Raw genomic sequence first — 12,143 nt, forward strand, 5'->3', positions numbered from 1 at the left:
TGTCTATTCATATAAAAAGAAATGCATGACCACTACCATGTTGTTTGCAATCAATAGAAATATAATGAAGGAATTTTAAAGATAGAAGATACAGCATGATATAAAAATAATAAGAAAGCAAGTAGTATAGTGTAGATATTCCTAGATCATCAGTGTCTCTTCTGCCAATCTATTTTATTTTGATTCTCAGATGTAGCGAGTTTTGTTAATCATATTCATCCGTTTATGGCACTTTAGTGATCTGTTTTTTCCATTTAAATATGTATCTTTAATAAAAAAAATCCTACATTGTGGAAAATAAAAAGAAAATAGAAATAAAACATAAGATAAAAATCCCAATGTCTTGAAAGGAAACCAATTAGCAAGAAATCTTTATAAAAACTCATATCAACGAACTCTAATTTCTAAAATGTTGGTACTTTTTCTGGTCTACGATTACTGCTAATGGTAGAAACTCAAGTTGCTCTATATAGCCGATTACAAATAATTTAGATATGGTCTAAGAGCATAAAAAAAGATAATGACATCATCCTTTGGGCAAGAAACAGTTCTGAAATCCTAGTTTACATATAGTGGACCTACAGTTAGCCCTGAGAATGACTCTTATTTAGAAGGAGCTTCAGAAGATCTCTGAACTTCTGGAAAGACATTGCAGCATTCCATTCTGGAAATTCTTAACTTTTGGGAGAAAAAAATCCCTCACAAATAGAACCAAGATTTTAAGTAAGACAAGGTAGAAAATAAAAAATGTTAAAATAAATGGGATGAGAAGGTTTTTCACTTTGAGAAAACCCTACGAGGGCCAATTCAGATATAAATTTGGTCATAAAGGATTTGAGAATTGGGTTAGATTTCACCCTTTTACACTGTATTCTACTCCACTACTTGTAGGCTATTTATTCTATGGAGACTTGTTGGAACCTTAAGTGTATGGTTATTTTGGACAATCCATTAAACGTCTCTGGGCCTTTTTCCTTATCCCTTTTCTTGCTACACACAAATAAACAAGGGACAACCTAAACTTGTTCATTAAGCAAAGCTTGTGACACTGTGTCCCCTACTACTCAGGAAATCACACAAATTCACGCAGATATTCAGATTTTCTTAAGTTTCCACACAACGCCTTCCTTAAGTTAGCCTAATGAACTTCCCGTAGAGAAATGTGCCACTTGCCCAGCTGAGAGTTGGTTGGCAGTTATTGGATTGAGAAAAACCACCTTTAGGGAAAAACTAATATTCTAAGAACTATGAGGTAGCTGTACTGTAGAGCAGCAGTCCCCAAACTTTTTGGCACTAGGGACCAGTGCTCCTATGAAAATCTAATGCCCGATGATCTGAAGTGGAGCTGAGGTGGTGATGCTAGTGTTGGGGAGCTCCTGCAAATACAGATGAAGCTTCAGTTTGCTACCCACAGCTGAGGGTTCCTAACAGGCCACTGACTGGTAAGGTCTGTGGCCCAGGGGTTGGAGACTACTGCTGTAGAGTGCCTAGCTCCGGGAATCTAAACAAGGCAGACTGGACGCTGCCATTTTTTCAGGTAAGTGAGAGCTTTTTTATAACCTGTAAAATCAGGAGAATATCTTAGTGGGGTAACCTCTACAAACAGAAAGGACTCTCACCAACTGGGAAAATATGGTTTTGCTAACCCCAGGATGGAATACCAGCATCCTTGTTTTTTTAGTTCTCAAAAAAGCTTCAATTTGTAAGGGGAGGAGCCCGGCTCCTTTTCTTCGGGATGATCACGCAAACTTAAATGTCTAGGTTCCCCGACTTATAAAGGGGATGGCTAATGTCGTTCACCTGCTTAAAGAAGAGACCACATTCACCCGCCTACCCAGAGCCCTTCAAACCCCCAACCTTTCAGTTCGCTAACGATTTTCGTCTTTGTTTTGGCCACAGGCGCCGCCTGGCGGCTGATTCCGAAAGTCGCCTCTGAGCTTCGGGGTCCAGGCCGTGGCCAGCCAGGCCTGCCAAGAATTTGCCTAACTCTAGATATCCAGTCTCCGCCCCTCCCCGTTGAGGTTTTAAAGACGACGATGAAGGCGCTGGGGTTAATGCGAAGCGGGCGTCCGACAGCCTGTCTACTCCTTGAAGGATGGCGGAGTCAGGCGGTCCTCGGGCAGCTCGCGACCCGGAAGTCGCCGCCGGCGCGAGGCCCCCGTTGCCCAGCGCGGGCGCGAGGGGCGGAGCTCGTCGGAGACGGGGAAGGGGTCACCGCGGCTCCCGTTCCTCAAGTTGGCGGTTCCGTCAGGCGCTGCGAGGCGGGCGTCGAGCCCTCAGGGCGGGTGGCCGCGGTCCCCGGGTGGCACTCCCAGCTGCTGTCAGAGGCGACATGAGTGCCGCGGGGCTGTTGGCTCCGGCTCCGGCCCCGGCTGGAGCCCCGCCGGCTCCGGAGTATTACCCGGAGGAGGACGAAGAGCTGGAGAGCGCCGAGGACGACGAGCGCAGCTGCCGGGGCCGCGAGTCGGACGAAGGCGCGTCCTTTAGCTCGTTGGGCAGCCCGGGGCGGGGGGTGGGACCGCCGTGGGAGGGGGTGGAGCTGCATGGGAGAGGGGCGGGGAGACCTCTGGGCTGGCTCGAGGGGCAGCTGCAAGGAACGCGCCTCCGGGAAGTTACTCCAGCCTGTGCGGGGCAAGGGGGAGCTCCGGGTACGTTGTACCCTACGGTTATGGCAAGGAGGGACTTAGGGAGCTGTTGTCACCGTTGCCCCTCTCCCCCGACCCGTCTCTGCTTGAGCCTCCGGTCTTCACTGGTTGGAATGAGAAAGCGTCCCATTGCATACCCCCGTTTTTCTTAGTTCCTGAGAGGATTAGAGTAAAACCCAGTTTGGCTTCCTATTTCCCAAGCTGCTTGCCCACCTCGCACCCCCCCCCACCCCGCCTCTTCTACTCCTTACCCCCTACTCCGAGGAAATGCTTTAGCCAGCCCTACTTTGGGCAGAGCTGCACAAGTTGGCTAAAAGAATGGGACCTAGACTCAGATCTAGGACTACATTTGGCTCGCTTAACCCGGCTGTTGACTTGAGACAACTTAAGCCTCAGTTTCCCCAGCTTGTAACAGGGCCTCCCAGCCTAGGTGTGAGGACTATACATGAGACAGTGCATGAAGTATTGTGCTGGTACTTTAAAGCCTGGTACTCAGATGTTTCCACCACTGGAGAAACGGGCATAGACGGATTTGCTTAACAGTGCCCAGGTGGTGTGTTTTAAGTTCCATGCTTTTGGCATTATCATTCCTGCCTCTCAGGGCCCTGCTTTTCAAACTGGGCTTTACAGTTTGGCAAGTGTGAGGAACACTTTTGGAGGGACTGAGGAAGGAGGTAGCTGGAGGAGGAGAGAAATGAAGAAACACAAAGGACAAGGCAGAAGAAAGAGGAGCTAGAGACCAATATATATGGGTGGAATATTTTTGGCACAAAATAGGGCTGTGGAGCAAAAGGCTAGACCAGCTGCCTAGAACGTGGAGTATGTTTTATTCATCTGAGTTCCCCAAGTGCCATGTACTGTGGCTGGCACATCACAGGAACGCTGAAGGAGGAGAGAAAGGTTTGTGGAGAATTGACCTTGTAACCACCTTTTTAAAGGCAGCTGCATATGCAGATATAAAGTTGAAGGAACTAATTGCGTTTGGTTAAGTTATGTTTGAAGACAAGGCGTAACCAGAATTTTGAATGTGAATCATTTATCGCTTGTACTGCTTTCCATGCCCACAAGGGGGAGCAGTGAAGTCAAAATTGATTTTTTCCCCTCCTTTAGAGTTGTTGAAATTATGTAGACGCTCCAGCCATTTGCTTAGTCTGAGAACAATGTTTAAAATGTTGTGAAACAGTTTCCATTTGATTATCTTGTCTCATTTTAGTTGTAACTTTGAAAATATTTTAATGATTAGAGTTCGGTTCATTGATTTGGATTCCTTTGTATATATGTGAGGTAAAATCTGTTAAGGGTTCAAACTGGGCATATACCAGAAGAGAATGTACATATTAAGTTGCTTTTGGAGTAGTGATCAAGGCTTGTCTGCCTAGTTTTCCAGTGTTACACCCATATCTGTTCCTGAACTGCCAGTGCTGCTTCTCCAGAAGTAGCAGCCTTGATTGTGACTGCCAACGTCTGATGCACCCTGTTCTCTGGCTGCGCTTCTGATAAGGGCAAGCTCTTTGCATAAATCTGACTGCACATACGTGGGAAATGGCATTTTCTTTTTTGAAGTAACCGTAATATTTTTCATCGATGGCTTTACACAGGCTTGCACTTCATTTTATAGAAGTTTATTAAGTGCCACTGTGTCAGGTGATACCAACTCTATGAATTATGATTTTAACAAACCCTTCTTCTCTGATTTTACTTAGACACTGAAGATGCTAGTGAAACTGACCTGGCAAAGCATGATGAAGAAGACTATGTAGAAATGAAGGAACAGTGAGTATGACTTTTATATTTCTTTTTTGGAATGCAGAATTGACAGGGAAATCTTTATAGTGACCTTGTGTGTATGGCTTTAGTGTTTCCAAAGACATTATATACATATACATATATATATACGTATACATACATACATATATGTGTGTGTGTGTATGTGTGTATAAATATGCCCAGAGGAACTAAAACCACTCACTCTTGTTGTAAACACAGGTGCGAGACAGAATTTTATACACACACATACATATATATACATATATATATACATATATATATACATATATGTATATACATACAGTAAGTATTTGTTGATTGTATGTATTTTGGAGCATCTTGATTTGACTTTCGGAATTTTATAGGCAGTCCACTTTTCTTTCCTTATAGGTCTTATTTGCAAATATTTTTATGACCATCCTCTGGATTCTGTCATCCTTTTCAAGCTTTGGGACCCCAAGGGGTAATTCAGCTAAACCTGAGTAGTGCTAAAGAAAGGATTACTTTAATAATTCATGTGATTTTTCTCTCAGCTTCATCCTTGAAACTGTGGTCGCGTTTTTTTTAAAAAAAAAAATTTCTCAAGGCTTTTTACTGATTTACTTCGACCTATCTGAAATGTATTTTCACATACCTGTACTTTTCCCGAATCTGAATTTTCTGTTGCGATTTACTTCTTCAATCTGTTAATATTTCGTTTCAAAGACAGATTCAAAATTCAAAGGCATTGTCTGGTATACTCATTGTGGTGGAAAATTTAACACACTGGCTTCCAAGTACTGACTTCTTGTGCACAGTATACAACGCACCTGTTCCTTCTTATACTTGATAAGTTAAGCATTCTTTAAGGACCACCTTTTAATTAAATATGCCCCTTAATTTTTGATGATATATAAAATAATTTTGATTGAAATTGAATACCTTCTCTGTTTGAAGGTGAGCATCGATAGTGTATCAGAATTTTCCCTAAAAGAATCAGACCTGAGTAATTATCAGATTCTGCCTCCTTCTTCAACCCGTAGATAGTTGGGTTGTATTTGAAGCCTTTACTTGACAAATCAGAAGACTATTGTGTCTGTTATTTGTTAGTGTTTTACTTTGAGGTCGTAAATCTTGTTTTTGTTGCTGTGAAATTGGGAATGTTTTTCAGGTAGAAGCAAAAATATTGCTGAAATGTGATTTATGTGTGGAATCCACCATTCAAACAGACTTGCCAGAGTGGATAATTGCCTATAATCCATTTGGTGTTGGGGGAAAAAAATAACACGCCAGGTTCTTTTGCTTTGTGTGCGCTGTGTATTCTTATCCAGCTGTGGCTGCACATAAATTATGCATTTTAACTTCTGTTACTGAATTACTATTATTTCTCTGATCCTAAAAGAGTAGCGTTTTAAAAATGACATGAAGGTTTATTAACTTGGTGCTTACACAGCTATGTTATCTACATAGAAAAACATGCTAATCTTACTCTTTTTGAATTTATAATCTAATTGTAGAGGTGGTATAAGAGCCGTGTCTAATGCCTTACCTACCTTTGTGCGTGTGCGCGTGTGTTACTTACGCTTCTAAATCCAGAAGAAAATGGCACCACATTTTCAGTTTTTCTTTATATGTTCTTGGCTCTTTGTCATTGTCACTCATTTATTAAAATCTTCATATCCTCATATTTGTAGATTTTAGACTGATTCTCTAAAAGTGGGATAACATGAGAATCTTAAAAATTGAGATATGATTCAAGCAACCCAGAATCCCTGTTCCTTTCTGATCCTTTTAGTTGCTGGTACATTTTACACCATCTGACAGACTTTAGTTTTCTCTCTCTCCTAAAGGACATTGCTGACATTCCTATAACAACTCAGGTAATTTCTGTGTGTAGATTATTTTGGAATTGAGTATTGAATGTTTTTGTCTTTCAGCGTGGCTTTCTCTTTTTTTGTAGGATGTATCAGGATAAACTGGCTTCTCTCAAGAGACAGTTGCAGCAGCTGCAGGAAGGTTGGTATATGATTTAATCCTTCATTTCTAAATATACCTCTTAATATTACAAATCTCTGAAACGTGTAGATTTTATTTCTCTCTGGGAGTGATTTAAAATTTGGTAGGGCTGATATTAGCTGTCCTAGTATACATTTTGCTATCTTCTGTCAGTAAAGTGACGATTTTCAAACTATTTTGCAATCTCACTTAGGGCCTCCTGTAGAGCATGGCCTGAAAATTGCTCTACCTAAAGCTAGATATTTTTAGGAGTGGTTAGCAAAAAAATAAGTAAAATTGTACTATTTTTAAATAAATGCTAATGAACTGTAGATTATCCTTACGATGTTATCTCTTTTTACCTTGGTAAGTTAAAAGTGGTTTGTGTCTTGTTGAATGCTGTTTTCCTGTTAAATACATTTCAGCATGGGGGTTGAGCACACAGGGTCTTGAGTCCCATCATGGGTTTGAATCCCAACTTCACTGCTCTCTAGAAATTTGACCCTGGGCACATCACTTTCTCTTGCTTCGTTTTCTGGTCTGCAAAATGAAGAAAAGGAAAGTAGATGAGATCATGCACCAGGACTGACTAGCACTGTTGGGCACACTGTGATAACTCAGGGACACTTAGCTACTACCATTAGCTCCGGCTTCATTTTGTGGAGTCCCTCATCAATGAAACAGCTTTTCCGCCAAGTATTTTATTGCTTGGCCTAGGCTATCCTCTACTGATTTCTGCTTAATAGTGAAAAATGTTCCCATGAGTTGCAGTCATACATCTTTGTTTCGTTTTTATTTTTTCTCTTCATGATAGTGGAAGTATTGCCACAGAAAGACATTCTACTTGAGCAACTCTGTAAGGCATGGTCAAGTGAGAGATTTTGAAAAAGATGCCATTCAAATATCCTACTAATGCATTATGACCAGGAAACACTTCCCACAGTAATTGGGCCCCTCATAATTAGCAATGACATAAGTAAAGGTTCAGTACGAATCTATATCTGAGCTTATCAAGTATTGTCAGTAGCCACATGTGACTGTTTAAATTTAAATAAAGTTAATAGTTCAATTTCTCAGTTGCACTAGCCACGTTTCAAGTGCTCAGTAACCACATGGGTCTAGTGACTGCCGTATTAGTGCAATGTAGAACATTTCCATCATTGCAGAGAAAGTTCTGTTGGACAGCATTATCTAGACCTTACAGAAGGAGAACAAGGTTTTTCCAGGAAAGAGAAGTCCATTGACTCAAATTATAGCAGCAGTGGATCAGAATCACTTGAGGATGGCTGCTCCTTTCTCCTCCCTCTCACTTGCTAGATAGGCTTAATCCACTAGTTTGGGTTAATTTCTGCGGTGTGTCTTGGTTGAGAGCCATAGTCCAGTTAGTTCTGTATGCCTTTCCTCGGTTCGTGTTTCATCCTGATGTTCCTAAGACAGTCACTGTTGGTACTAGAAAATAATTTTAGGAACCAAAATGGAAAGCAGATCTTCAAAGTGACTTTTTATTTTGTAAATCTCAAAATCAGGTACGTTACAGGAATATCAGAAGAGGATGAAAAAACTAGATCAGCAGTATAAAGAGAGGATACGAAACGCAGGTAAGGCTATATCCTAAATGGAAATAAATTACAAGCATTTAAAGAAAAAGTATGCTTTTGGGCTGTAGTACACAGTAAATGTATTCATTCAACAAAAAGTTGTTGAGCATCTGCTACTTCTTAGGTCTGTAAGCAATATAAAGTAGTGTAACATCGTTCTTGACTTAAAGAAACTCGCTGTTTCATTAACAGAAGATAGCCAAATGTATAAATTAAGGAACATTATGTAAAGTGTATAAACACGGTTTCCTGTGCCTACAGGAAACCTGTGTAAGTATTAACATTTGAAGCTGCTCATCAGCCAGCATTTTGAATGCGAGCATGGTGTTTGTTCCTGCACTGGTGAAAGTCATATTGGGTTTTAAAGTGAGGTCTGGGTGCCCCCCACCCCCAGGCTGCTGCACTCTACCTTTCTGATCCAGTGACTTTCCAATTGTCTGTCAATGGAACCCTTTCTTCTCTCCTCCGTTTTGTAGATGTCCAGTGCACACCAACAGATAGACAAGGAGCTGAAAGGTGTGAGGGGTCTGGGGAGATGGAAATAGCAGTTTAAATATCCATTAGCCTCCTGCCCAGCTACATTCCGTCTGCCGCTATGGTTACCCCCGACTCCAGTCCGAGTTCCTTAGGCATCTCCTTGGGACATCTTTAAAATCCTCATCCCTCTTTCTGGAGTTCCCTTTTAGCAGGGAAAGGAGGTATAAGGTGAGGTCCTAGGTCCAGGTCTTCTGTCACTTTAGATTTTATTCCTTTAAAAAAGAATTTGCTCTTGGAGCCTCAGTTTCCCCATCTTTAGAGAAAAACCTACCTCATAGAACTGGTTTAAGATATAAGGAAAGAATATTGATGTGAGCCATTTTTCTTAAACTAGAGTTGCAGAGTAAATATTGAGTTGTTTTTCCTTATTCCACTCACTCCTGTCCTGGTGTGATTATTCATCCCTCCCTCCCCCCTATAAGATGCAGAAGAGTTCCTAAATCAGTCACATCTTGAGCTTTAAAGAGTATATTTCTTGCAGAGATAATCCACCTGCTTTAGTTGTGGATGTTGTTTGGCTGCTTTAACTAAAACAACCACTACCAACTCTGAGTGCTAATTGCCAGTTTGACTTGGTGCAGGTGTGATTTCTCAGAATGGCACAAACTTCAGCTGTCTGGGCCATTCATGCGTGATTTAATCGGAAGCAATCAGGAGTGGGCATGTTGAGCTGAGTGCGCCTGGGTTCATGTGCCCAGAGGTTCCCAGCGCCACTGTGACCAGGACTTCTGGGGGTTAGAAAATAATGAGTGGCTTGTCCCTTTCTTCAATTAATTTTCTCATTCAGTAACTATTATTTGACATCTGGATTCTTCACCTGGAGTCCTCGAGACTCTCAAAATCTTATGAAGTGTGTGTGGATGTGCATATGTGCTTTTTTTTTTTTTTTTTTTTATGAGGGAATGGATCCATCGGTTTTATTAGGTTTTTGCAAAGGAGACGATGGTGAAATGTGAACAGCACCTGCTGGAGATGTTGGTCCACCAGCAAGTTTTGTGGGCTGTATGCAGCAGCTACACTGTCACCCAGGAAAGAAGCTGTGGAGCTATTTTGTTCTAAGACCTGGATGTGAAGAAAGGGTTACAATCTAGTGGTGGGGAGAGGCTGATGGGTAAACAGTTGCTAATCTCCCAGCACACAGTGAGGGCTAAATAAGCTGTTCAGTACGGTGGGGTGGACACTTTTAGGTTTCTGGGATGAGGTTGGTGAGTGAAGAGTCCTTCGGAAAGGCTCACAGAGGAGGCTGCATTGGATATGAAACTTGGAAATGCATTGAGAGAGACCAGAGGGCATTGCTGGTGGAGACTCGGACACGAGCAGAGGCTTGGTGGCCTGAGAGGAAAGCCCAGGAGGGCTCAGAACCTCTGCCCTCTAAATTCTTGGGGAATGTCCTTCCTTACCACGCAGAGCCCTTTGTAGAACGCTGTAGAGACATCAGTGTTGACTCTGCTTCTGGAGTAAGTGCACTATTACTTCCTGACCCATTCCGCCCTGTGGGACTGTTGGAGGGTATGTTCTGAGTGAAAGAAGGGATCACTTTTATTTTTATTTTGTCAGGGTAGTTTGGTTCCTCCTCCTTGTTTTTGCCCTTGGGCAGAACTGCCAGAGCTGATTATGTTCAGGGCCAACTTTTAACTAGACTCTAGTGCTTTTTGCATCCTTCCTCTTCATGTATATCAGCACTTTGCTGATGAAAACATTTGCTCTGGGTAACTGTGCTTTCAGAAAGTAATTACTGCTTCTAAATGAATCCTAACATACTGTCTAGAAAGGTGACACAGCCTAGCGAATCTAATTGCATATTTTATCTCTTTCAGAACTCTTCCTCCAGCTGGAAGTAAGTACCATGTGTGTTCTCGGTTTGCAGGCCCTTCCTGAGACTGGAATCTTGCTTACCCAATCAGTAGCCTTTCCTCCTATCACCAAACAGATAGCTGGGAAGCCCCCAGCTGGAAGCCTTCCATCACTGTTCTGTTTGACTAAAAGACTGTTTGGTCTCAATTCAGAAATTCCCTCTATTCATTTGCTTGTTGGGCAGCCTGTCCTTATCACAGGGGATTTGATCTCACATTAAAGCCATTTGGGAGTATGTCTGAATTACAATGGCCTAATAATTTGTTACATACACAGAATAGCCCAGTTTCCAAATTGACTCAACAGTTCAGTTTTAAGTTGAAATTCTCTGGGTCGGTAGGAAAGATGGATTTAAAATTTTTCCTTTCATTTGGCAGACTTCTGAGTGCTAGTTTTGTGTGAGACATAGTGCTTTGGTACAGAGATGCGGCCTGAAACTTGAATAATATACTGTTCCTGGGATGGTGTGTGTGTGCGTGCGTGCGTGCGTGCGTGCATGTGTGTGTTGTGTGGTCATGAGTTTGTCAGAGCCACCTACGAATGTAAAACATCGTGGTTTATCAGAGCCACATTATTGAAAACCATTTTAGTGTTGAAGTCAGCGCAGCACACGTGGTCACAGCCTGAAGGATTGCACGATCCACAGCATAGCCCATCATGAAGCCTCTACTTCTTAATGCAGTGGTGAGATTTAGAAAATGGGTGCTTATGCAATTTTTATTTAGTGTAATTTCAGTGTTTGAGTACTTTGGGATTCAGATATCTAATGAAAGGTCTTCTACTCTTTATCTTACTATAAGTACCAAAAAATATAGAAACTGATGCCGTTGTGATTCAGTGTCTGGAATGAACTAATTGTGTCTTTAAAAGTGTTTACTTACTATCTTAGAGAAATTTACGTTCTATTTTAACATACAAGCCATAAAACATTAGATGGGGAAGAGAGGATGTACCTGAGTAGCAAGCGAGGTATATTCACAGAAACAAGCAGACATGCTGTGGTTCAGTTTTAGGCATTCATTGGAAAACTGGCTCCCAGACAGCCTGTGACTGCAAGGGTATGAGTGCAACTATTTCTCATATTTCTAGTTAAGGTCTTTTCTTTGCCCTTGAGCGCAGAGCCAGACTTCAAGTCAGAGCCTTGGTTTGCCAGGGCCATGTACCCCTAGCCTTTGTTTCTCTTTTGCTTAGACTGAACAAGTGGAAAGAAATTACATTAAAGAAAAGAAGGCAGCAGTGAAAGAATTTGAAGACAAGAAGGTTGAGCTGAAAGAGAACTTGATTGCTGAGTTAGAAGAAAAGAAGAAAATGATTGAAAATGAAAAGCTAACTATGGAGCTTACTGGAGGTATGAAAGCACCAGCAGGGCCCTGGGAGCCCTGAGGGGGGTGCCTGGGGGGCGTTCCAGTTACTCCTTCTGTCTCACATCCTGGTTCCTCATCAGAGTAAAGCAAGCTGAAAGGAAAGTGGGCTTTGACATGACAGGTCAGAGTTTCAGTTCTGTCTTGTACTGGCTGTGTGACTTCAGTCAAGCTACTTAACCTCTCTGAGCCTTTTTAACCCACTGTAAAATGGGCTGATTATACCCTATCTCACAGGACTGTGGTTAGAAATATGGGTACCTAGTATAGTGCCCTGTACATGACAGGTATTCAGTAAATGGTAGACCTGTGATAGTATCTGAAACCTCTGGCTTATGCTTTATTTAATTCTTGGGTCAGCTGCCATTCATGTCTTGGTTGTGTTCACAAATTACTTACCTGTGCCC

General features: G+C 42.0%; 1 protein-coding gene across 1 annotated transcript in view; it reads left to right on the top strand.

Moving 5' to 3' along the window:
• Nucleotides 1-2,174: 2,174 nt before the first annotated feature.
• SUDS3 (SDS3 homolog, SIN3A corepressor complex component) overlaps nucleotides 2,175-12,143 on the top strand; it is a 31,130-nt gene continuing 21,161 nt past the window's right edge. Inside the window, exons 1-6 of the mRNA XM_016149528.2 lie at nucleotides 2,175-2,474; nucleotides 4,349-4,418; nucleotides 6,352-6,407; nucleotides 7,913-7,984; nucleotides 10,339-10,358; nucleotides 11,567-11,723. Coding sequence (XP_016005014.2) covers nucleotides 2,333-2,474; nucleotides 4,349-4,418; nucleotides 6,352-6,407; nucleotides 7,913-7,984; nucleotides 10,339-10,358; nucleotides 11,567-11,723 — 517 coding nt within the window. The 5' untranslated portion in view covers nucleotides 2,175-2,332. The remainder of the gene's footprint in view (nucleotides 2,475-4,348; nucleotides 4,419-6,351; nucleotides 6,408-7,912; nucleotides 7,985-10,338; nucleotides 10,359-11,566; nucleotides 11,724-12,143) is intronic.

This window comes from Rousettus aegyptiacus, unplaced genomic scaffold, assembly GCF_014176215.1.
Source record: "Rousettus aegyptiacus isolate mRouAeg1 unplaced genomic scaffold, mRouAeg1.p scaffold_m13_p_5, whole genome shotgun sequence".
In the NCBI taxonomy this organism is placed as follows: domain Eukaryota; kingdom Metazoa; phylum Chordata; class Mammalia; order Chiroptera; family Pteropodidae; genus Rousettus; species Rousettus aegyptiacus.